Here is a 23,859-nt window from a genome sequence, read left to right as displayed (position 1 = left end):
CTTAAACCTTTATTAATTTACAAAAACCAAATGGTAAAAATGTCAGTTTATTTATACAAATAGTCCTTATATTAGTTACCATGCAAGAATGTTTGCAGTAGAACTGGCAAAAATAAAGTCAATTTACAGCACTCAACTGATTGCTCACGTACGACTGGGATCTAGGATGGTTACCCTAGTCTCCCCCAAATTTTTGTCTCTGTTCTAGGATATTTAGAAATGTACAAACAGGGTTTCAATTAAAAACCTCAAGGACAACCTTATAGCACCCTCTTAGCACCTTCTAGGAACAGTATAAGCTTTGCTCAGGCATCCAGAATGAATGCCCAAGGGCTAATTAGGGGCATTACAGAGACTGAAGAGAGGAAAAGTGGGTAATCTCAAGAGTACTTTAGTCCTTTTAGCTTTAGTTCTGTTATGCTTCGGTCTATATAGGCTTTAGTCCTGTGATTGGCTTCTATCAACTCTGCTCCCATGACTCCAGCACAGGCAGAAAGGGGAGCTCAGTGTTGCCCAGGTATGTTCTGCCCCTGTGCTGAAAGACTTCACTGATGGCCCACGTCAGTCTGCCCTCGGGATCATGATGACTTCCTAAAAGGTTCCCATCCATTCCCAGCTCCAGGACAAGAGCATACTGGGGCAGTAGAATATTATACCAGCTCAAAGGAACTACCTACACACAAGCAAAGAGGTCTTGGGTTGGATTAAATTGAAACTTTTATGTTCCAAGTAGTAAACCATCATTTTGTTTAAAGGTGCACAGTGTAACTTCTGGAGGATGCCACCTGCTTGTCTCCATGGACATAGTGTTGCTTTACTTGTATGTTCCACATGATGCCATTAAGGCAAGGTATGTACTATGTGGTAAGGTATGTACCTAACAACATCAACAAAAAACTTGGAAAAACTTGAAAAATGGTGGCGCACCTTCTTGCCTATAAGATAAGTTTAGTGTTTTTCTGTGGAACATGTAGGCAAAACAATAAAATCTCTTATGAGACAAACAGGTGGCAGACCCTCCACCAGAAAAGTTACATAGTGCACCTTTAAGTTTATTGGCACAACTGAGAAGAACTATGAATATGACTCACTTTAGCCAGGAAGCGCTTGATGGCTGGGTATGGTGCGATCATATCCAGGAAGGGAGGCATGAACTTCCTGAAGCGAGGAGTTGTTATGCCAACCAGGAATGTCCTATGGTTGCTAAGGCGGATATTGTCGGGGTAACCAATCATGTTATCCATGACTATCTCCTTGGTACCAGCCATGTCTCCTTTCAGCCAGTATCTAAAGAGAAGAGAACAGTGTAAATGATGATTGTACGGCCAGGCCAAAAGGAGCGTACATTCCAAGAGAAGTTTATCTTTTAATTAAAATACTATAATATATTTAGCAATGTATAAAAATCATCATATACTGTCATTTTTCCATCCTTTTGTTGTGTGTTATTTTGTGTGTGTCTGTTTATACCTCATAATACGTCCAATGCTGGTCTCTGCAAACAGCAGGAAGTCCTCTTCTGGAGAAAGGGCAATCCCATTGGGCATGAAGAGAGAGTCAAGCAGAACACGCACATGTCCCGTCTGAGGATCATAGGAGAGGAGACGACCAAGGCTGTTCAGTTCAATCACCTGGCAACAAAACAATTTAATGATCTCTCAAGTTTTGCTGTGTAAAACCTATGATGTCATGCGTGTCTTACTTCTAGTTTGACATGTCTGCGGCCCCAGCGACTCGATGAATCAGTGAAATAGATTATACCTGTTTTAGAAGAAATCTCCAGGCCATTTAAAAAAGCAAAGGCAACTCCGTTTGCACCTTTGAGTTAGAGCAAACATACTGTAAAACAATTAATCAACACAAATAAATATACTGACATGCAGTATAAATATGAACCATTTCCAACCTTGTGAGTTAGGCAAGAGCAGAGTCTTCTCTCCACTCTGAGGGTTCACACTAAACAGCCCTAAATATGAGTCTGCAACAATCAGTTGACCATCACGATTCAAACGAATGCCATGGGGACGGCCACATAGGGGTTCAAACTCCGGAGAGCTGCCTGCAAAAAACATTGTTACCTTTGTTCACAATCTAAACTTCAATTATGTCCTAAACTCAGATAACCCCACGGTCCGCACTCATGCAAGAAGCTTCTTCAGTTGTAATAATTCCCTTACCAGTGCTCTTTCAGAAGTGAAGAAGCTATTTAGATGAATGACGAAGCTTATCCTATTATTCAACTGTTTTTTCTTATATTAATTTTATTTTTATTAAGTTTAAGTTTATTTATTCTGACAGAGAAGACAATTACCTATTAGCAGTTTATGTGCCATGTGAATAGAACCCAATAAACCAGTAATAATTGCAGATCTACCACAGAATTCTGATGTGCCCTTCAGCAATACGCCTGTTCAATCAAGTCATCATTCTATATTTTAAGAAAAAGAACATTTGAGAATAACACATACCACATCCCTTTAGATTTTGTCCCATATGAGTGATAAGAGTCAGGTGGTCATCAGGATCAATTTTCCACAGCTTCCCGTCTACAGTGCCAGTATAAACATTACCTAAAGCCCACACATGGAAAAGTATTCTTTATATGTGACTTTCTCAATCATTATCCTTTAAAAAAATAACCTATGGAAATGTCATGTTTCACGTGTAATTCTTGTTTGCACCTTGTTCATCAGCTGCGAAAGATTCTGGTCCATGGAGTTTCCCTGTGAATAACCTGTGCCCATTCTGTAAATGGGTGTTCACCGCCAGGGGCCCCTCGAGAGCAGGAGGAGGGCCCTTCAATCTGAACATGTAACAGTTTTTCTCACGTGTATATTACAGATACAATTTAAAATGATATCACTACATGATCATTAATTTTGTTTGTACATACATGTGTGGTTTGGGATCTATTGGAGATGGTAACAGATAAATGCCCAAAGCTACAGCAAGGACAGCCACTAATATGGTTCTCTTGACAAACCTACAAAAATGTAAGATTATCAGATTATTATGGCTTTTTAGTGGTAGACCTTAAAATTTAACAAAACACTGGCACTCGGGTGATAACGTAAACTGTTAATAGTTAAAGTGAACTTTGACATGCAGAAAATGTCAACATGTGTGTAGGCTGAGCACTGCTACATTACGCAGCTATAGGTCCACTTGTCATGTGAAAGGTTTGCTATTGTTTTTCCTCATTATGATCCATAATATAGATTGAAAACTATTCTGGACCATCACACATTAAAATGAGGAATTGTGGTAAACAAAACTTACATTGTGTGTAGGTGCTTGCTTGAGTCCTCTTTGTGCAGCCGAAATCCTTAAAGTGTGAGGAGATAATTCAGATAAACTACAGGAGATCAAAGAGTCTGTGATAAACCATATGCTTCCGGTTATGACAGACAAAATAAAAGCCTTCTTAAGCGGCGCGCTTTACTATTGCATTTCTTTGATGTTGGCGTGCACAAAAGCTGTCACTGCCATCATATAATTTAGCTGTTTAATACGTTTTGTATTGTTCGACGAAATTGTTTTGTTTCCTGGCTATAAAAGACAAACACCCACGTACATATTATTTTAGTTTTTTTATATTGAAATTATATCCGGTGTGTTTTCATGTTGTAGCAGCAGCCTTAATGTAACGAAATTCTGAGTGAAGTGCGAGAGCAGCAGAGGGAGGAGGTGGCGCCCACTTCTTGGCACTGAAGTTACTTAAGTGGGGGTCATCCAGAGGTCAGGGGGTGGGCCTTTGTTTGCTAACAAAAGCTTAGTAGAGGGCGTTATGCAGAAATATTCACTTTAAACACAGCTGCACAGACAGAGGAAAATTTGATAAAATATGGGCTACAATGATATTTTGATTACATGACAAAGAAGAGAGAAGATAAAAAACAAACAAACTCAGTGTTCATGTTTAAAAGGTGCTGGTGCACTATATAATTTTTCATAAGACTGATCCACCACTTGCCTGTCTTCATGGAGTGTTATAGCAATTGCCTGGAAGGTTTCACAGTATGACTTTTAACTTTTCTATGTTGCATTAATTCTCCATTGTCACCATGGAGATAGACAGTGCCACACTGTGGAACATCTCCATGGAGACTAGGCTACATACCCTTGAATGTTATTTATAAAACCCACCAAAAATGTATGAATTTATATCACCTTTATTAGAAATATTTCATTCCATTTTTGCAAAGGCCCCATTGGATTTAATGATATGAACAATGAACATGTGATGATGTATTCAAGGCACCAACTTGTTTTCTGTAAAATCAATATTTATGCCCTAAAAAAAAAAAGAAAAAAAAAAAGACTTGCATACAATATCTAACTCATAACATCCACTAAAGCTTATAAGTCTAAAGCCATAGTCACTCGTGTAAGCTTCATGTCATCCATGACAGCAAAAGATGACAGATTAGAGATATCAGTCTAAAATTTCAGTCACAATATAGAAGTTGTTTGGTCTTTCTTTGCTTGTTTTATTCAAATTTAGCTTTTAATTTTGTTCAACAAGGTTTGGTTTTGGGCTTAATATAGTAATATAATAGTTAATACAGTTTTAGTGCTTAACTTCGTACAGCATTTGGTATATTTTCTAGTTAGTGTTGAACAAATACAGACATTAAAACAAACTACTTTGATAACTACTTGATGTTCAAATGACATGAACTGCCACTGGACACTTATAATATATTATTAGCTGAGTAATGCAAGCCACAAGCATAAAAGAGACACTAGTGGACACAGGCAGAAGATTTCACAGTCTACAAAATAAATCCAAACAATAAACAAAATAAACATGGAAATGATAAGTAAAATTTTAAACATGTGAGAACTATAGCTCACTGTTACAAAAACTGAGTGGAGCTCAATAAAACTTGTTAAATAAAGACACCATAGTGTGTTGCCCTGTAGATCTAATAATGAAGACAGCAACAGAAAAAAAATGTGAAAATCAAAAAGAAATCATCTGTCTTCCCTGAATTTAAAGTTAAAGTGCCCGAAACATTCTTTGGATACAACTTTCTTCTATGATGTATTTATTATCTATTTAAATTGCTTTTAAATATAACTTTAACAACATGGCTTGAAGATGCTATATAAATGTCTCAATGCAACTCCCATATTGCGTAAGATAAGAACCCAGTGTTAAGCATAAAATAACTGAGGGTTAAAAGAAACCCATTTAAATAAACTCTATACATCCCTATATTGGGACTCTAACATTTTTGCTCCAGGCAACATCACAAAATATCTTTGGTTATTGAGTACAACATTTACAATTTCAAAATAACAAAAAATAATCTAATGTGGGTTTGACACAGCAATAAGAATAGTACCTGGCTTCTCCACTAGATGGCGATGTTATCCAGCAGTCTTCAATGAAAAGGACTAACCAGAACTGTCAGTTTTACTTCATTCAGTACTGGCAACAATGCACAAACTAATATTGCTTTATTACTGTCAGCTGGTTGTCTTAATGATTGTTACAAAACGCTGATTGCCAACGCACCAAAAAACTGCAAATATTACACCAACAAGCAAACCTAAATTTACTGTATACACTGCTTGCACTTTTCCTACCTTTTCCACAAATATTTTATCATGTATGTATATTCACTTTGATCAACAAAGAAATAAAGAAAGTCTGACACACTGGACAAAGGCAGTTGGTTTGAACAGAAGACAACTGGTCAATGCTCACGAACAAGCCTACAAAAGACATTCTTCTTCCTACACAATCATTAAAGGAACATTTAAGAGACAATTCACCCCTAGTTAGTACATAGAGATAGTAAAAGACACATTTGACTAGTAGCTTGAGGAGAATCTGTGCATTGCCCCCAAAGCTCATACTACCTTCTGTTTTCATTTCTCATGCCATTTCAAAACAACTTCTTTCAAACTTCCTCAATCCGTTCTACAACCTCTAAAGCGCTTCATCGACTTCCAGAAACCTTCAGAATCTCTCACTTCCTACTCTCACCACAGCGGGTCAAGGGTCAGGAATTCAAACTTTTGCCCACTGTGCTTTAAACTGCACCACAACACAAACCTAAAGCAAAACTACATTATTTCCCATCCACATTAAACCTTCAACAAAACTTACTGAAACATTTCTATGTCATCTCTAGACATTTTCAGATACACAGTGACTTTTAACTTCACTACTACTTAAATATACAACAACTGTATATATCTTGATATGGGGTGTACGAAGTACAAGTACTCTCTTTGCAAACATTAAGGCATTTTCTAAAAGCAAAAGTAAATGCTGCCAGACACTTATTAACTTATTGAAACCAAAAGCAGTAGTAGATGAGTAAAATTAGAAACTGGATAAACTATTCATTCTGTGTCACCTGCCACGTTGCTCATAAAGTAAATAAGACTTTTCATGAAAATGAAAACATAAAAACATAAAATTGTCACCCACATAAATTAAGAAAAAAGAAAAAAAAAATATGTACAGACCTTTAAATAAAACAGACTCAACAAATGGCCTTGAGTATTTCACATGCCTCAGAGAAATAAAGAGGAACACAAACATGAGTATACAAGAATGACTGGACTAACAGGACTACACCTAAATGCATATGGCACATAGATCCTGGATCTTTGGTCTGGTTGCATTGTGACGTCTTTGATGCTGCAGCTTTGAGACAGTGGAGTTCAACTCTTCACTTGTCCTTCACTTTTGATTAATTTCTTGAAAAAGAAAAAACATCTTGTCAACATGACAAGTCTCATGAGTGTAACAGGAAGCTTCCTCTTAATGTCCTCTTGTTCAGGCCTCTATGAAAGCGCTCGGACATGCTGCAGCGCCTCCTGCAGTCTCTGTTTGTAATTTGTGTAGCGCCGTATGACAGCCTCCTTCTGTTCCTCCTCCTCCTTATCCAGAATCCGAAGGAAGTTACGCAGTTCAGGAATAGAAAATGCATCCCACTGTAATAAAGAAAAAAAAACCTTTGTAATATGAACAAACTGACCCAACATTAAAAGGCATAATTCATTAATAAAAAAATTAATTATATATTCATTCATGAATTTATATGAGAGAGAGAGAGATAAAGCAATGTGATGAGCAAAGGTTGTCTAGATGAATGGAAAGTACAGTAGCTACATAAACAATGACTAGTAAACACATAAACACAAGCATGAACAATATTAATTCCAATATAATTATGTAATTATGTATGTATTCTATTATAAATAATATAAACAAAATGTTTAACGTGTTACCATGACTTCTCCAGTTTGCTGCTCTCGAAGTACAAAGCTGAGGGTGTCCAGGTCAGGCCCTGCCACCAAACGCAGAAACAGGGGCTTCTCCGTGTCCCCTAGTTTACACACATACACTGCAAAACACACATAACAAACTTTTACTTCTGTGACTCAAGGTCATTTTCTGTGCAGTGTTTATATGAACACAATGAAAACTGTGTCCAAGGCTAGATATCTCAGATATGTATGCAAGGTGACTGGATACTCCCTTGGTCTGTTTTCTTGTAGTGTATTTGATGCCCCAACCCATTAGTAAACCAATATATTGTGTTCAGTGGTTTGTGGAGCCAGTCACTAAGAAATGATGATATTTTTAAGTATTTGTGAATCATGTCTTTGGGAGATTTACTATTCTTGAAAGAAATAACCACAGTTAGACCCCTGCCCACCACCTGGCATCATCAAATTCTAACACATGAAGGCAACCCAGATAATCAGAATTAACCGGTCTCATTGTTTCAGTGCTAAGGCAGACATCTGTCTCAGAGCAGTTTATTAAGACTCAAATCTAAGGTCAAAGACAGTTTATCCAGTGCTATATATTTTAACACTATGCTGTAAATCCAATAGGCTTCTGTCTGTTTCGAATAAAAGTAGCAACATCTGTTGTCTAGACTGCATTTTATTAGTGAGTTTTACTGTAGTCTTGAGACAGTAGTCACATATAAATCTATAAGTTTGTCAAACATCAAATAAGACATAAAACGGTTACACAAATATATCAGATGTGAAGGATTTGTAAACAACTGTCTATAAACTCTTTCCCAAATTTGGAGGTGCTAAGTAGGGTCAAATGATAACATTTGATACTCTACAAGTCTGCAGCAGCTGTTGGTTTACAGAGAGCTAGTGCAAGTTTATTTATACTTTGTGTATGAGGGTGTGTGTTGCTTATGAATGGCTGGTGGTGGGGAGAGCCCTGAGACACCCAGTAATTAGCAACAGCAGAGTTCAAAAATACCCCGGAGTACACATGGGTCATCACCAGGAGGTCAGCACCAAAGCGTTTGACACGGGGCCTGGTATGAGCGGCATGAGCCCATCTCTTTCTCTGTTTACAGCATGTAATAGAGCCACTGTGGGTGACTGGGGCAGTTACCTTGCTCCTCTCTGCGGTAGCGCTTATATAGTGCATATTTGGCTGGGTTGTCAGCCACCGTGAACTTGTTTAGTAGAGCCACAATGACCTGTGGAAACACAATAGATATAACTCAGAACACAAAAATAGAGCATTTATAAGCTGTTTACTAAGAATGGATATATTATTTTTGGCTATGCAGCAATATGTGTTTTTCAATATTCAACTAAAACAAAAAAAAGGTCAAATGTCCCATTTTTCCCCACTTCTTTATTGTAGTATTCCATGGAGAGTCCAAGAGTCAAACCTTGGACCGTTTTGCAGTGAGACACCATTGTACATAATGTTTCTTATAATTCAGTTTTGCTCACTCTCAGTATATGGACAAGCAATCTGTCATGTTATTATAAGATTAATATTATAAGTATGGCCAATAAAGTGATTAAAGAGTGCTGATGTGTGAGAGCTCACCTCTTTGACAGTGTTAACAGAGCTGACATGTAGGGTGTTGATAGCTCCTCGGGGCAGATAGAACGCTTCTCCCTCTGGCCCCCTCTGGCCCCCCCGAACTGTCACAGGCCTCCGCAGATCCATCTGGACTTTAATAAAACCTGTGTACACATCAGTGCGGCCCTGGGATGGACCAAACAGGATAAATATTAGGTCATGTTAATAATGTGTACTAGCTGCACAAAATATGCACTTAGTTAAGGTATATAAAATATATTTTTACTATAAAAATAATCAGATATTTTTGCAATCCATCACAAGCGTGTCTAATGTGCCTTAAATACCTTGACTGAGGTTCAAGTATCTCACAAATGTGAAACTGTGTAAAATTAAACCCCAACTGTATCCAAAGAACATGCACTGTGTAACTCTTCTGGTGAAAGGCACACAACCTGCTGTCTCCAAAGAGAGGTTAAGGCTTTGCCTTTTACACTGCATGGCATTAAGATAATCTATCGCCATGGAGATAAGCAAGCTCAGCCACCACATAGTTACAGGTCAGATCTGCGGGGAGGTGACCCAGCAAATGCAAGATAGACCAGTTTTCCATGCTATGTAACTTTCCAGGCAAAGCACTTACATCTCCATAGAGAAAAACATGTTGATGCTTGTCAACACAGAGGATCACCCCCCTCCAAAAAATTTATTATTTATGCACATTTAAGAGTAGAGAGTCTTTTTTTGCAATTTTTTTGCCAGATATCTTATTATAGACCATATAGTAGTCAATATTGTTTGCAAATTGATTTGCGTGTAGACAGCGGTTTGTGCACCTCAACAGTGTAAATGATAAAGCAATCCTCCAGCTTCCTCATGTGATTAATTCTGTATGTTTGTGATCTTGTGTTTGCCATATGATCTGTAAGACCAGTTTACACAATAAGCTCAGTGCAGAGCAGATGGTCCAGACAAGAGGAGCAACCTAATCTTAACACTCCATATGGGGCTATGAGAGAGGGTCATAAACCAGTACAGATTAGACCAGTGACTCGTTGCATTGTTGTCGTGGGTCTGGTTTAGTTTGTTTACTTATTATTATTTATTTTATTTTTATTTTTTTTATTTGATTGGGACAGAGCATGTTAACGAACAAACATGACACAACATTAGGAGCATTAGGAGTCTTAGGATTGTATCCTAAGGCTAATTTCCATCCATTGTCCCAAAGGGCTGGGGTCACAGGGGGTCATGCACTATGTAACTTTTATGTAACCAGGTTCAATACAAGCCAGCCCAAGCATAAGTATAATGTAGAATTTAAATAAACATTTAAGGTGCACGGTGCAGGTCTTTTCTGGAGTCTGCCACCTCCTTGTCTCCATGAAGATGTTCATGCTTTGTTTGGAATGTTCCACAGTATGGCATTAAAGTTATATAGAACTTATTCAATTCCATTTGTTTGCTTATTATTACTCAAAAATACCTTAGAAAACATGGATTCTCACTGTCTGCAGGCTCATCTCTCCACATATCTGGCCTGTAACTTACCCTGCTTGTCTCCATGGAAATAGATAAGGATATCACACTGTGGAACATTCCAGTCAAAGCAATAACGTCTCCATGAAGACAAGCAAGTAGCAGACCATCCATCTGAAAAGTTACATAGTGCACCTTTTTGTTTACTTTAGTTACACATTATACGTGGGTCTTACATTGAACCTGGGTTAGTCGTTTCATTACAGTGCTGTTTCAGACTTGCTTTAGATTGGACTTTTTATTACTTTGAAAGCTCTATCCCATAGTTTGTTCTCACACTTTATCTCTACATTGTAAAATGACTTCTGCTAAAACTGCAGGTCTCATTTAACCCTGTCAGATGTTAATACAATCGCACTCAGCTCTCACACTGCCAGAGTAAACACACGGGCAGAGAACAATGGCAGGAATAACATCATATCACTCTGATGTGAGTGCTGTGGAATGCAAATGGAGGGAACAGGGGTGTTGAAACATTAGCACATCAATGCAAAGTTACATGACAAGTCAAGACATCTCAGTAGTAATTTACTTTAATGACTACTGCTTGTATTATTTTAAATAAAAATTTGGTTGCCAAAGCAAAAATATATTTATCTGAGTGTGTATACTCACAAGTGTCATTTTCAGATAGTCTTTGGTCACAGAGTTGTACAGTTCAATCCTCTGTCGAATTTCCTCTCGACTAAACTCTGTCCGTAGCTCTCTGTCCTTTTCCACATCCTGATGTAGAAAACAAAAGAAAACAGGTAAAGACACAAGTAGAAAGAGCACAGGCTCTGATTAGGCCACGTGCATCAAGTGTTCCCTAAGCCATGCTAAGAATAGATGAGATTCACAAGATCACAGTATGACAATATTACCATATTTTACGCACTATAGGGCGCACTTAAATTTAATTTAATCAAAAAATGACTGCGTGCCTTATAATTCAGAGCGCCTTATATATGAATTTATTTGGGTGTCTTAGTACGACTTTAGTAAACTACAAAGCTGCACTACTTGCAGCATTATGGCTACCGTAGTCAGGAGAATCGCGGAGTAATGCATACTGTGATTTCTTTTAATATCAAAATGCACCTGTCAAGAGACACGCTTACAATGCCGACTTTAAACTCAAGGCTATTATAAAGTTAAACTGCAAGCTGTGTGGGAGCAGTGGATAAGAGAAGGCGAACACACATTCACCAAGACAGGGAGACAGCGCCGAGCAACTTATGCCACGATCTGCCAATGGATCGCGGATGCCTGGGCTAAGCTATCAGTATCAACTGTCGTCCGAGCTTTCATGAAGACCGGAATCATCACTGAACTGCCAGGTAACAGTAACGACACTGACTCGGATAATGATGAGAGGGATGTGGGCGTGCTGGACGCCATAATCGCCCAACTGTTTGAACTATTTTGAGTTATTGTGAATACGCTAACAATTTAGCGTCTCAGACAGTATTTACACGTTACAATTGAACAAATTTGAGAGTTATTGTGAACGCATTAAATAAAGTTTCGTTTAATGTGCCTTATAGTCCGGTGCAGTTTATATGTGAAAAAAGTTCAAAAATAGACCATTCAATGACAGTGTGCCTTATAATCCAGAGCGCCCTATAGTGCAGAAAATACAGTATATGTGAGAGTACTCACAGAAATGCTTTTAGCTATGTCTCAGGGCATTTCTACTGTTTTGTCTCTGCTTTTGACTTTTTTGGAATCATGCAATTAATTCCATATCATAATGACGAATAGGGACATAAGCAGCATTTATTGTTGTCTGGCCACTTGGCCTTCATGTGGACATTTGAAGGACATTCACAACTGGAAACCAACTTAAGAGTTAGCTGTAACTGTATAAATGTAAAAATGCTCACGGGTCAGCACATGAAAGAGCACAGACTTGGTCTCAGTGGAAAACAAACAGCTAATTATAAAACACTGCAGACAATATCACCACAAAGACAGTGAAGTCAGCACTTACTTCACAAGCATTATGTGCACAACGTGTAATAAGCCCTGCATGTGTGCGGGATTCAAGAGGCTTCAGGAGAAAAACAAGCTAAAGCTACATAATACAGCAAGTTCTAAGGAGTACAAAACAGTGAATCATAAGCAGAACAATAAGGGCCTGAGAAGATTGATAATATCTTGGAAAATATGGTCAAGGATTGGACAGATGTCACGTGACAAAGTCAAAGTTACATAATCAGTTGTAAAGCGTTTAATGACCACGGAACCAAATGGAATGATTTCAGTAAACCACACTCTAAAAAGAGCTGTAGTAAGAATCAGAAGGCTATATTTTTTGTTTTTTGTTTGTTGTTGCTATATGAAATCTTCTAGGTATATTTAGATACATGTGATTTGATCATTTGCAGGATTATTGTACAAAAAAAGTTTATGTAATGCATGAGGATGGAACAAAGTGTACAAGCAGGTGTAAAAAGACCTGGACAACTTTAGTGTCCCTCCTGTCTGTAATGTGTGCTTACATGGGCATAGTCCAGCTGTGCATCTATCAAACCACCTCACACACACAGTGCACAATCCAGGAACACTTTGAAGGCACATGCAGCCTTATATGGACACCAAATCCTGCTACAGTCAAGACAAGGTGCCATTGCAGCCTCTGCTTATAAATACAGACTTCTTTAAGATCACACAGCTAAGGCAATGACAAACAGAATAGACACAGATAAGTGAATTAACTAAAGATAAACAAACCATTGGAGCAGATCCACCTGATGAGACAATACTTTCTGATCTTGTCCCAGACGCTGACTCTCTCAGATTAAGTAAACACCTCAAATCTTTTAACCTATCTAAGACTTTGATGTAGTTTTCAATTATAATTAAAAACTTCCACTTCTTTACCAGATGACAACTTAAAGCATTACTGGGAATTGCAAGTAATAGGATTATGAGTAAATATAGATGAAAATGGAATGAAAAGGTCAGAACAAAAAAATATATAAAAAGACGATAAAAATAAACTGGAGATTTTTCCTTTAGTGAGTGGGATTGGGTTTCTTTTTGTCCCTGTGATGGAGTAAGTTCACACAATACTTGGAAGGAAGTCAACAAGATTAAGACATTTCAGTTTATGCATTAGCTTTCTATTACACCACACACCAGTACGTTGACCTGTCTGACAGCTTCTTTACAACTCTCTTGACAGATAGGTGCACAATTTAGTTTCGGATTTATAAGACTTAAGGGTGTACAATATATCATATGAACCAGGAGGGTGTGATGGTGGCTATATCCAAACAAGAAGCTGAGTGAGCTACAACACAATGAGGTCATGTTCCTGTTTGAGACCTCGTGTATCCTCCCACTGACACTGAAGGTCAACACTGAGGATCTGAAGAAGAGAAGAAAACAGCTGAGACAAACTAGGTAAAAGATCCTGCTATTTTCTCATCAGCTTGAAAGTGAAATTTAATCTATAAATTTGAATGAAACATGAAACATGCTCTCTTTTCTGGTGAAGATGTTGTAATACGTTTCCGGGTGTCATGAGTCAGAGTTACTGAGCAATGAGCATAGCCTTTATTATCATGCAATGAATAAACTTCACAAGGAAAAGCAACCACGAATGCAACTACAACGAGACAACATAATTATTATAAAACAAAGAAATGTGTAGTTTAGTACATCAAAAAATGTTGTGTTTTAATGTAATTGTTCGATGAAGAGCTTTCCAATGAAATAAATGAAGAGTGAGACAGTGTGCAGGAGTCTTAGGTTTTTACAAAGTTTTCAGACCAATGTTAAAATATCTGAAGTTAAAATGTCTAAAATACAATAATAATAATAATAATAATAATAATAATAAATAAAATACTGTGAACTGGCAGTGGCACTCAAAACAAACACTTAAGTTTAAACTAATGGAAATGTCAGAAGACAGCTGAAATGAGAAGTTTTAGATTGGGACATCAGAGAATTCAACCCTATCATGTTCAATCTTGTGCTCGTACCAGTGCATCCTGCTCTTCCACTCGCTGGTGATCAGTAAGAGAAGTTTGTGTCTGTATGGCGTTTTTCAGCCTTTTATAATCAAACACACAGGTGGCATTCTTGTCTTTGTTTGGAACTATCTCATGCATGCAGGGCCATTGTCTGAGTACACATGACAACAGTGAAGACAAAACATGCTCAGGGAGGATTTAAACTGGTGTGTTTGCTGATGTCTCGGGGCGCAGGGTGCAGAGAGCAGACTAAACATAGGAGTTAAAACTGCTCCTTAAATGTGTGCTGCATAATTTTCTTTTGGCTTCTATGGTTAGAACTACATCTTGAATTGTAGGTTTTGTGTATGTATAATTGTTTGCATCCAAAAACACATCAAATAGTCAAGACAAGTTTTGCAATGAGAAAGAGATCAAATTATTAACACAAAGTAAAATTAAAAAGAAACTGAATGTGTTTAACATGACTGGCATTTCTGCGTAAAGTAATTCTTTTAACAACAACTAGTCTCAACCCAATTTTAGATTTTATGAGACCTTTGAAATGTTTGTGTTAAATCTAAATATTTATTAAAATATTGCTTATTAGTGTTGTCTGTCATGACTGGACCACCTTTCTCTTCTTCCTACCTCTTATTGTACACATTTGCCAATATCCCCCTCCCCTCTCTCACTTTGGTACTTCCCGTTTGGTCCGTGGGGGAAGAGGAGATGGGACACACCTTTCCTTCCAGCATTCCTACACTAATGGGTGCACTGTGGAGGTCCAACGGGTGACGTGTGCACACCGTGTACTTGCAACTTCACTCCACAAATGGTGAAGTTGTCAATAAGTTCAAAACAACGCTTTATGTATAGATGTTTACAGTAAAGGCTACGTGATAAGATGTAATTTCCACAAGGTAAAAGAATGCAAAACAGACTAAACATTACAGAGGGAAAACCACTAGCTGCTCAACTGAATCATCTGTTGCCTCAAATGACTAGAGACAAATAGATAAATAGAATATCTGTATACTGGTGAAGACATGACAGCAAGATTAATTGTTGTTTAGATAGATCAACCAAAAACTTGGCTGGGTGAAGACCTCTAGCTACCACAATGGGGAAAGAGAAGCAGCAAAGGTAACAAAATCAGTGCAAGTGGATTTAAAATAAAGGATACATCTGAACCATAAAACAATGAAACATGAAGGGTGAAAGAGGAAGAGAAAAGTAAGACTAATGCAGATATATAGTTTTTATTTATCATGGCTATAATAGAAGTGGGATCATTATCAGTGACGCTACATGTTGTTGTGATGAGTTGTGTGTGTGTGTTAGGGTTAGGGTTAGTCACTATGGCAGTTATTAAGACACTTTTATGACTATGAGACTGGAAAAATCCAACAAGCAACAAGGTGTGGTCCGCTCACAATAACATGGTAAAATGGTAAATGGTCACATTTTTCTATAGCGCTTTTCCACCTTCAAGGCACTCAAAGCGCTTTACAACAAGGAACCACTCACACATTCACTCACACATTCACACACCACTGTACGCAGACACTGTGGGCAAGGTGGGTTAAGTGTCTTGCCCAAGGACACAACGGCAGCATTCATCTGTGGGAGCTGGAATCACACCAGCCAACCTGTGGGTCAGTGGATCTGACCACTCAACCTGTGATGTTTATGTCAAACCTGTGATGTTTATGTCAACATATCACAGAGCTTTAAACATTCAGGAACGGTCCAGGTATTTAAGTATTAATTAATAAAAATAAATAATGATGGAACAGAACTATCATCCCTTGTCAAAAGAACGTGTGTGTCTCCCAGTTTTTATCCAACTCTGTCTAAATCCAAATCAGAAAAACATTATAGCCTAAATAGTAGGACAGGCACACTTAATTATGGTACTTAAACTAGACTTGCGTGTCAAAATCCATGTGTCTTCGAGAAATAAAATGGTGACTCGCATACTAGCAGCTGCTAATTATATTGATGTCTTATAGTTTTGTTGAAGATCTCTGTGTTTTGGCCCAGGAGTGGAAGGATGAAGGGGCTTTCCAGGTAGGTCTGGTGTGAGTGACAGTACAGTCAGAGCCCCTCTCACAGGGATTGTCTCTCCATTATCAGGCTCCACAGACACACCTGCCTTTCAAATACTCTTTGTGTGTATTGTACTAAAGCAAAGCCGGCCACATATCGCATCGTGTTATTTAAAACTCACTACTGTTCCCCCGAGCAACAATGTGATCATTACAGTGCCATGATATGTTTTACAGTTGGTACTTCAATTACAGCTTCTGTAGAGGTAAGAACTGGGCTGACTTCCTGGAACGACTTAACAATTGTTATGGGTAGCATTTTTAAGCATAATGAGATGTTTTGAGTTGTACATTTGGGTACCAAACCAATTTAATTACAACTAGTACAATATGTCTGAAATTGTAAATAATACAAAGTAGAAATAAAATTTAATAAACAGCTATAATAGAAATATAATATAGAAATCTATCTCATTAATCTACACAATTAAAGTTTTTATTTTATTATAGATGTTTTAATTGCAATAAAAAACCTAACAAGCCTTCTACGGACAGTGGATTTGCTTCTCCACAAACCTGACCTGTAGTGTAAGGTAGCCTTGTAGAGGACATGCCACCTGCTTGTTTTGCCTGCAGTGTTCCACAGAATAAAAGTTACCCATCTCTATGGAAAATGTTCTAAAATTTGGCTTTAACTTTAACTTTATATCTCTATTTAAGACAAAAATCAAAACATTAAAATTTCCCAGAATTTGTATGGGAGGGTGTATATATTTACATTTCTATTATTTGTTTCGTGAATAATCATAATTAGAAACTACTCAGATTAAGGAATGCTGCCTTCTCACCAAAGCCTTGACCTCAAAATAACTCCAGTGACCCAATAATCCAACATGAAGTGAACAGCGCGTCCCCTCACAGCGTGCGGGATGTCTCGTGTCATTCATCATCACTCTTCTCTCACTCTCCCTGGAACACTGACTCAAACAAGCAGCAAACCACCTCAAAGTGCCCTGCTGTGGTTTTCTGATAATGGCCTCTGAAGATCACACAGCCATAACTGGTCCCACATGAACCCTGATGCAGCCCAGGCATCACAGAGTTAGAGGTGGTTTGGGGGGTTTGACCACATACACATGCTTCATTACTGCTCCTATAAACGCAAGACCTGCATTCACTTTTCTACAGTAAAAAGGGGCAATTTCCTCCTGAGAGAAGAATATTAAACTAATAAACATGAGAAGTACAAGAAATCACCCAAGTATCTGGGTGCAAATGGGCCAGGGCCAGTGTTAAAGCATTTGCAGATGTGTATAGATGTGTGTGTGTGTGTGTGTGTGTGTGCGTGCGTGCATGTGTGCGTGTGTGTGTATATATATTAAATAATCAAGTAATCAAGTGTTTAACAGCATATACTTTGAATGTAAATAGAGTCACTGTACCAGATTTTTATGTAAAACAGAACTTGATTATTTTCACCTTTTTGCAGCTGTCCAAAACCTATTCCTCACCTTCTTAATGCGTTCCTACTTATTCACCACAACCAAATTTTTAAGGCCTAATGTAGAGTTTTGCTGTCATGCCAACAATAACTAGCATGCTAACAATGCACCAGATGCAAACAGCACACACTGGTCTGGTTTTGACCTCATAAGAGGTGCTTTTACAATATATCCATGTACATCTAAGGCAAGACAAATAAATAAAAAAAAAACCTTTGGGACAGCTTTATGAAATCCCAAATACACAACTTTTTAGTTTACATTTTTAAGATTAGGTTTATTTTAGTCATTTATACCAAGAACTATTACTAGTTTCTTTTCCTTGACACACAGGTGAGCCTGGTTAGTACAGCCAGACATTAGAGTTACAGACATGACAGAGGTTAAGATGGATGGCCACCTGTTCCGAAGACTGCCACTGTAGAGGGCCTGTTTAGAGCAAAGAAAACTGTCACTGTCAACAGTTTGATAATAAACTCAGACAACATTGCAATAGTGAGTGAAGACCTTTTTTTTTTTTTAGCTCCATCCATATTGCCAGTAATACTGGCAGCATATTTACTGGTTGCAATGTAAATATTAAGTATTATAATTAGGTGTACTACAATAATCTTCAGCTACAATACTTACCACTAGCTCTGAAATTAACCAAGATGACAATAAAATTAATTACAAATAAATTATAATAATTACATGACTCTAAATCAATAAACAAAATGTGGCAAAGAGAACATACCTGCCATTATTATGTCAATATTCTATTATGCCCACAACAAGTGCACTTAGGCTTTTTTCACTGCACTCACCACCACCTCACACTCTCCATGACGCAGGTAGAGCTGCTGTTCAAAGACACATTTATCTTATTATACAACACAGCCCACAGCCCTGGACTAAACCGCTCTGTTCTGTTTGAAGAAACTGGCTGCACACGAAACAACAAATCTGCCTGTGTGTCCTTCAATGAACAAGTGAAGCCAACATCTCATAAAAGCTAAATGTGAACTGGAGGAAAGTTCTACAGTATAGCACTTAAGTGAAGTAGACGACACAGTTTGAAGAAAAAAATAATTGCGGGCATACAAGGAGCACAATCTAAAATGAACCATGAAAGTATATTGTAAGGTTGTCAAAAGTATAGAAAATCAGATACTAAACAACACTCAATTTAACAAGTATCAATACTTAAAAAATGCCATAAGCTTTTGACCTTTCTTGAACTTGATCAACACCACTTAGTAACTTTAAGAAAGTAAACAGCTAGCTTTCTTGCTGTGGGGCCAAATAAAGAGTTTTTATTCACATAACAGTGTGGCAGAAAAATTGCTGAACCATGTAATTACAGACGGATGGCTACGTTTAAGAGAAACAGGGATCAGACGGTCATGGTTTTAACCTTTATCTGGACATGTGGCCTAATACTCTGGCTATCTTTGGCTAGCTCTTATACACTGCAGACAGTCTACAGAGTGGATAAAACCAAGCAATAACTTCAGATGTCAAAGATACAGGGCTCGATGAACAGATCAAGGACTCATTAAACAAAACATCGAGTGTAATGATTTATCAAAAAATTGAATAAAATTTGCTCCAAAATATTGGGGAGACCTTCAACAAAATGCGGTTTAACTTTTAAATGTTCATAATACTGAATTTAGCCAAGATGGCCTGAACAGAATGGAGGACTAGAAAGACAGGACGTGACTTCCAGGTTGAAAAGAGAAAGACAAAAAGGGTGAGGAACAACAGAGGAAGGATATCTACAGATGAGGAATGTGAGGGGACAGTGCAGACTCACGTGTGGAACAGGAAATTCAAGTAAAGTCACACAAAACTTGTTCAGACACTCTTAACCTGGAAATCTAATAAGCTCCTCACTCAGATATCTCACCTGAAATACTAAACGTCAGTTCAGTTCAGTTCAGTTGCTATTTCATTGACACTGTACACAGGACATTCAGTGCACACAAGTCAGCACAGGTCAAAGGTACATTTCACAGGTGTTATTATATAAATTATAACCTTAATTGCAAGTGAAAATCTGCCAAGAACTCTGTTGCTAACCACAAAGCAACAGTTTACAGAGAGACTGAAGAATAAAAAAAAATAAAAAAAACGATAAGATGTAGATCACTGCCAGTCTGTCTATCGTTGCCCTTCAGAGAGAAAATAAAATCGTATTCGAAAACCAGATAAGCAACTATCAACAATGACCTCATCTATCATGTAGTGGAATCTAAAAGGTAGCAAGGTTTCTTGGGAATTGGAAGAGCGTCTAATGCACTTTAAATCTATCAGTGAACAGGGAATTTACAGCAAAGGAGCACTTAACCAAGAAAAAAAAAAACTGAAAAACTTACAGGCACAAATGTAAGCAGCAAGAGTGATTTGAAGAAATAAATGAAATTATAGAAACCGTTAAAATGTGTCAGTATTGTGAAAAGTTAAAGGGTGTATGGAGGATTTTTTTTCATTTCAAATTGTCAATGATAGATTATAGAGGTGCAGTAGCCTTGTAATTATGATGACCAAAAAAAAGAGAATAAAAATTCATCAACTCTGGACGTGGTGGGGCCAGCTAAACCTTTGCCAATAGATAACGAGACTGCCTCGTTATCTGTTAGCTGATAGGCTGTCAATCAAACTCCCTACGTTTCTAGCGTAACTGACTTGCCTGCGCGCTGCCATTACGTGGTTTGCGTACGCCTGTCACACAGTCCACAGATGCACAGACGCTGTTTACTCCATCAACGCAACAGTTCTTAGCAGCTTTTTTGACCTATATCTTCCTCGCAGTTAGCACAAAGTTTGTTGCAATGGCAGACAAGAATCCAGGAGCAGTTCGCTGCAAAAGAAAGTCCGTTTTTGAGGTCACTGAAAGAAGAAGACAAGGGGAAAAGCAGCGAAGCCAAACTAAGGTGATTCTTGGAGATTCATTCCAGCGATGGCGCAACTGAAGCAGACGAAGGGTCTAAAGACTGACGCACTGGTCACCAAATTACTCCTGGACAGGTAACTTCTGCTTATTATGAAAACTTACTTTATTTCCAAGAGCTAGACAAACATTTTTCAGGACACGAATGCGATATCCTATGTCTGAAAACATAATTTTCAAGGCAAAGAAAGAGTCCACTTGCTGCTGCGTGTTGTAGTAGTAGCTAGTTCATTCGCACGGAATCTCCGCGCACCCCTCTCTGCACCCTTTCCTGCTCCTCTCCCCGCTGCCCGTTCCGCTCTTCCCCCTGCTCCTCACTTATTCTCTATGCACCGCTCCCCTCTCCTCTCCCCGTTCCGTTTTTCTCCCTGCTCCTCACTTCTTCTCCGTGCACGAAATATCCGCGCACCCCCTCCCCCCGCTCCTCACTTCTCCGTCTTGCCTAACCAACACTGTAGTTAGTTGTTTACAAGTCATGTGCAGCGCACCGGCTGTAAACAAACCTGTTTCTGGCGTAAGGAGGAGGAGGGAGGAGGCGTTTCTACATAGGGAGCTGTGGGCGAGGGGAGGGTGGTTTCACGCATGCGCAACAGTTGAAAAAGGACAAACAGTCGCTGGATTTCTCGTTCCTTGGAAAATCCTCTATACAACCTTTAATGTCATATGTCAAAATGTCATATTATTACTATTAATTTTGATAACACAAGAAATAGCCATGACACAACATTGTAAGGGTGGCTCTAAGGGTGGCTCTGACTTCAGTTTTTCCAAACCAGCAGATGCATCCAGAGACAAGCTGGTTATCGGGCCAACTGCCACCAATACAGATTCTCAAATGTGCAACCAAGCTGCCGTGTGACAGAAAACCACAGCTGTACTTGACTCTGAGGCCCCCTGTTATACCAGCGGTTAAACTGTTACATGTTTCAGTTGAACATTTGACCAAACAATCTCAAGCCGATATCTTAATAAAAAGGCTATAAGATTATCTTTGATGATTGTAGAGCATGTGAAGAGCGTTTGCATTGGAGACCAGCTGTCCTGTGAGCGTCTTGTGTGCTCTTACTGCTGAGTGGGTTAAACCTCCGGACATTACTGGACAGTGTGACATTTGCTGACAGAAACCCCATTCAACCCACATTATGTCCACATTGGTTGACAGTACAGCTTATGTGTGGAGTTAAATCCCTGTTTTCAATTTGACTTGCAGAGCATCCCAGCTCTTTTTCATTCTTGTGTTTGCATTCAGCTTTATGCCGAGTATCTTAATGAGAATTATTGGTCAACATCCAGGAATTAAGAATTATGCATGGACTACATTAAGCTATTCAGTGCCTCACATTGTACCACGAGTTAATTTAGTGGTCAGAATGTAATGATCATGAAACAAGATAATGGTGTAAACACAAGAATTTTTAGTAACCTCCCACTATCTTGAAATGATGCTCTCTGTGCTATTAATATCTAAACATTTTTCTGCTTTACACTAGTCCTTTAACTGCTTAAATATACTTGTGGCTGTGACAAGAACACACAAACTGTCCCTTTACCCTTTTTCCCCATCACCAAACCAGTAATTTCATTTAGCCCTTCACATATTCCAAAAGTGAAGACTTCTCTCTTAGTTGTAATTACTGCTGGCATGTGGGAAACCACCAAACTGCAGCCCAGGCTCCCATTGTGAGCAAGGGTCACAACCTCCCCTGCACCGCTGTATAGGCACACTGTGCACCCACTTCTCATCATACACACTAACAGGCAAAACGTCAAAAGTCTGTTGTGGAAATGTGAAGTGTCATGCAACTGTGTAGAATGTGCAGCCTGGCCACTTCTCAGCACCCCCACACAAATGCATAGCCAGTTGGCATAGAAACAAGTGGGCATAAAAGAATGAACTACAGTCTGCAAAAACACTGTGTGCATGTTTGTAGTTCAGTTTGTGAATAACTAGGATGGTTATTTAGTTAAGAACCTGAAAAGTGACCCAATTCTTTGAGTTAGGGAGCAAAATTAAATCCTGGAAAACAAATTTGTAGCCCGTGTAAAAGGAGAAACTTCAAAACATTTTAATTCCAGGCAGGTAGGTACTATGCACAAAGTTAATTAGTGACTAAAGAGGTCATGCTATCTCCTACTGGAGTCCTAAAGGTAACATGAACACTGTTATGTAAATTGAATGAACATGGGGTGGTAAACAAACCTCTTATTGTGCAATAAAGAAATATAGGCTAACACGGTCAACACCCCATACTGGATTAGACTTTGTTATAGGTTCATAAATACAAATAATTCACCAGTAGTGGAATATTGGCATGACACAATAAGCTTGTCTGTGACAATAACACATGACACTAGAAAATGCAGTGCAACAAAACCTTTTTTCATGCTGGAAAATTCACTTCAACCACGCACTTCAATGGAGCACGCGATTAGTTTGTCTCACTGACTGAAAACTCACTAAAAGTAAGTAAAAATAAAAGTTGTTTCTATATTCCCGTACCTTGCTCTCAGTGACTTTGCTCGTAGGTTTCTTAAAGAACGATGTCCTTGCCGTGAAAAAGTATTCTTCGGAGTCCTCCTCTAAGCTGCTGTAGCCACTGCTCATTGTGCTATTCCACGTCATTTGCGGAGGAAACTTCTCGTCTCAAACTCGACAGCATCAAAAATCTCAAGACTGGACAGTTGTTAAAAGAGAAAATATTCAGTAAAAGCCGACTGCTCACGCCTCCATGATCTTCCTCCCGCAGACTGGACGCAGCGTTTCACAAGGGATGATTTCCTCATTCAAATCCGCTCCGAGGAGAAGTTGTGCTCCAAAACCCCTGACCTCCTCCGTCCTCCGCATTGACTTACAAATAAATACTAAATAAAATCAATAAACGGAAACTTTCCATGTAACTTTCGATAACACGTCGAATCGCGCTGAACAAAATCGAATATATAAAAGAAAAGAAGTACAAACGATGACCGTAACTCAGCGGGTGTCCCAGCGTTGTATGAATAGTCAAATGTGAATGTGCGACAGTCGCTACAGTGTGATCCCGCCCACAACAGACAGCGGACCAAT

General features: G+C 38.5%; 2 protein-coding genes across 2 annotated transcripts; both read right to left on the bottom strand.

Annotated features, from left to right (window-relative positions):
* Nucleotides 1-31: 31 nt before the first annotated feature.
* zgc:194209 (uncharacterized protein LOC570908 homolog) lies at nucleotides 32-3,401 on the bottom strand. The gene is made up of 9 exons (XM_020926128.2): nucleotides 3,280-3,401; nucleotides 2,894-2,983; nucleotides 2,682-2,803; nucleotides 2,469-2,570; nucleotides 1,907-2,059; nucleotides 1,703-1,818; nucleotides 1,471-1,631; nucleotides 1,092-1,287; nucleotides 32-673 (listed from the first exon to the last, which is right to left on the bottom strand). Coding segments are annotated over exons 1-9 (1,155 nt in total). The 5' UTR covers nucleotides 3,282-3,401; the 3' UTR covers nucleotides 32-460.
* A 755-nt stretch (nucleotides 3,402-4,156) lies between these two features.
* Nucleotides 4,157-23,788, bottom strand: LOC110161781 (ras association domain-containing protein 3). Its single transcript, XM_020926610.2, has 6 exons — nucleotides 23,293-23,788; nucleotides 10,976-11,083; nucleotides 8,846-9,007; nucleotides 8,396-8,483; nucleotides 7,255-7,370; nucleotides 4,157-6,957 (listed from the first exon to the last, which is right to left on the bottom strand). The coding sequence occupies exons 1-6, from the start codon at nucleotides 23,413-23,415 to the stop codon at nucleotides 6,808-6,810; spliced, it is 747 nt and encodes a 248-aa protein (XP_020782269.1). The 5' UTR covers nucleotides 23,416-23,788; the 3' UTR covers nucleotides 4,157-6,807.
* Nucleotides 23,789-23,859: the final 71 nt, after the last annotated feature.

This window comes from Boleophthalmus pectinirostris, unplaced genomic scaffold, assembly GCF_026225935.1.
Source record: "Boleophthalmus pectinirostris isolate CB_2022bp ecotype Guang Dong unplaced genomic scaffold, ASM2622593v1 HiC_scaffold_18, whole genome shotgun sequence".
In the NCBI taxonomy this organism is placed as follows: domain Eukaryota; kingdom Metazoa; phylum Chordata; class Actinopteri; order Gobiiformes; family Gobiidae; genus Boleophthalmus; species Boleophthalmus pectinirostris.
This window is presented reverse-complemented; position numbering and strand designations above follow the sequence as displayed.

What these genes read in the sequence shown, in the direction of transcription:
- zgc:194209 (XM_020926128.2), bottom strand. An exon ending in ACAAAATCTAAAGGGATGTG is followed by an intron (nt 2,060 to 2,468) that starts GTATGTGTTATT and finishes TGTTTTTTGCAG; the next exon opens with GCAGCTCTCCGGAGTTTGAA. An exon ending in GCTCTTGCCTAACTCACAAG is followed by an intron (nt 1,819 to 1,906) that starts GTTGGAAATGGT and finishes TCTAACTCAAAG; the next exon opens with GTGCAAACGGAGTTGCCTTT.
- LOC110161781 (XM_020926610.2), bottom strand. Translation starts at nt 23,415, where the DNA reads ATGACGTGGAATAGCACAATGAGCAGTGGCTACAGCAGCTTAGAGGAG. An exon ending in CTGTTAACACTGTCAAAGAG is followed by an intron (nt 8,484 to 8,845) that starts GTGAGCTCTCAC and finishes GTGTTTCCACAG; the next exon opens with GTCATTGTGGCTCTACTAAA. An exon ending in CTACCGCAGAGAGGAGCAAG is followed by an intron (nt 7,371 to 8,395) that starts GTAACTGCCCCA and finishes TGTGTTTTGCAG; the next exon opens with TGTATGTGTGTAAACTAGGG.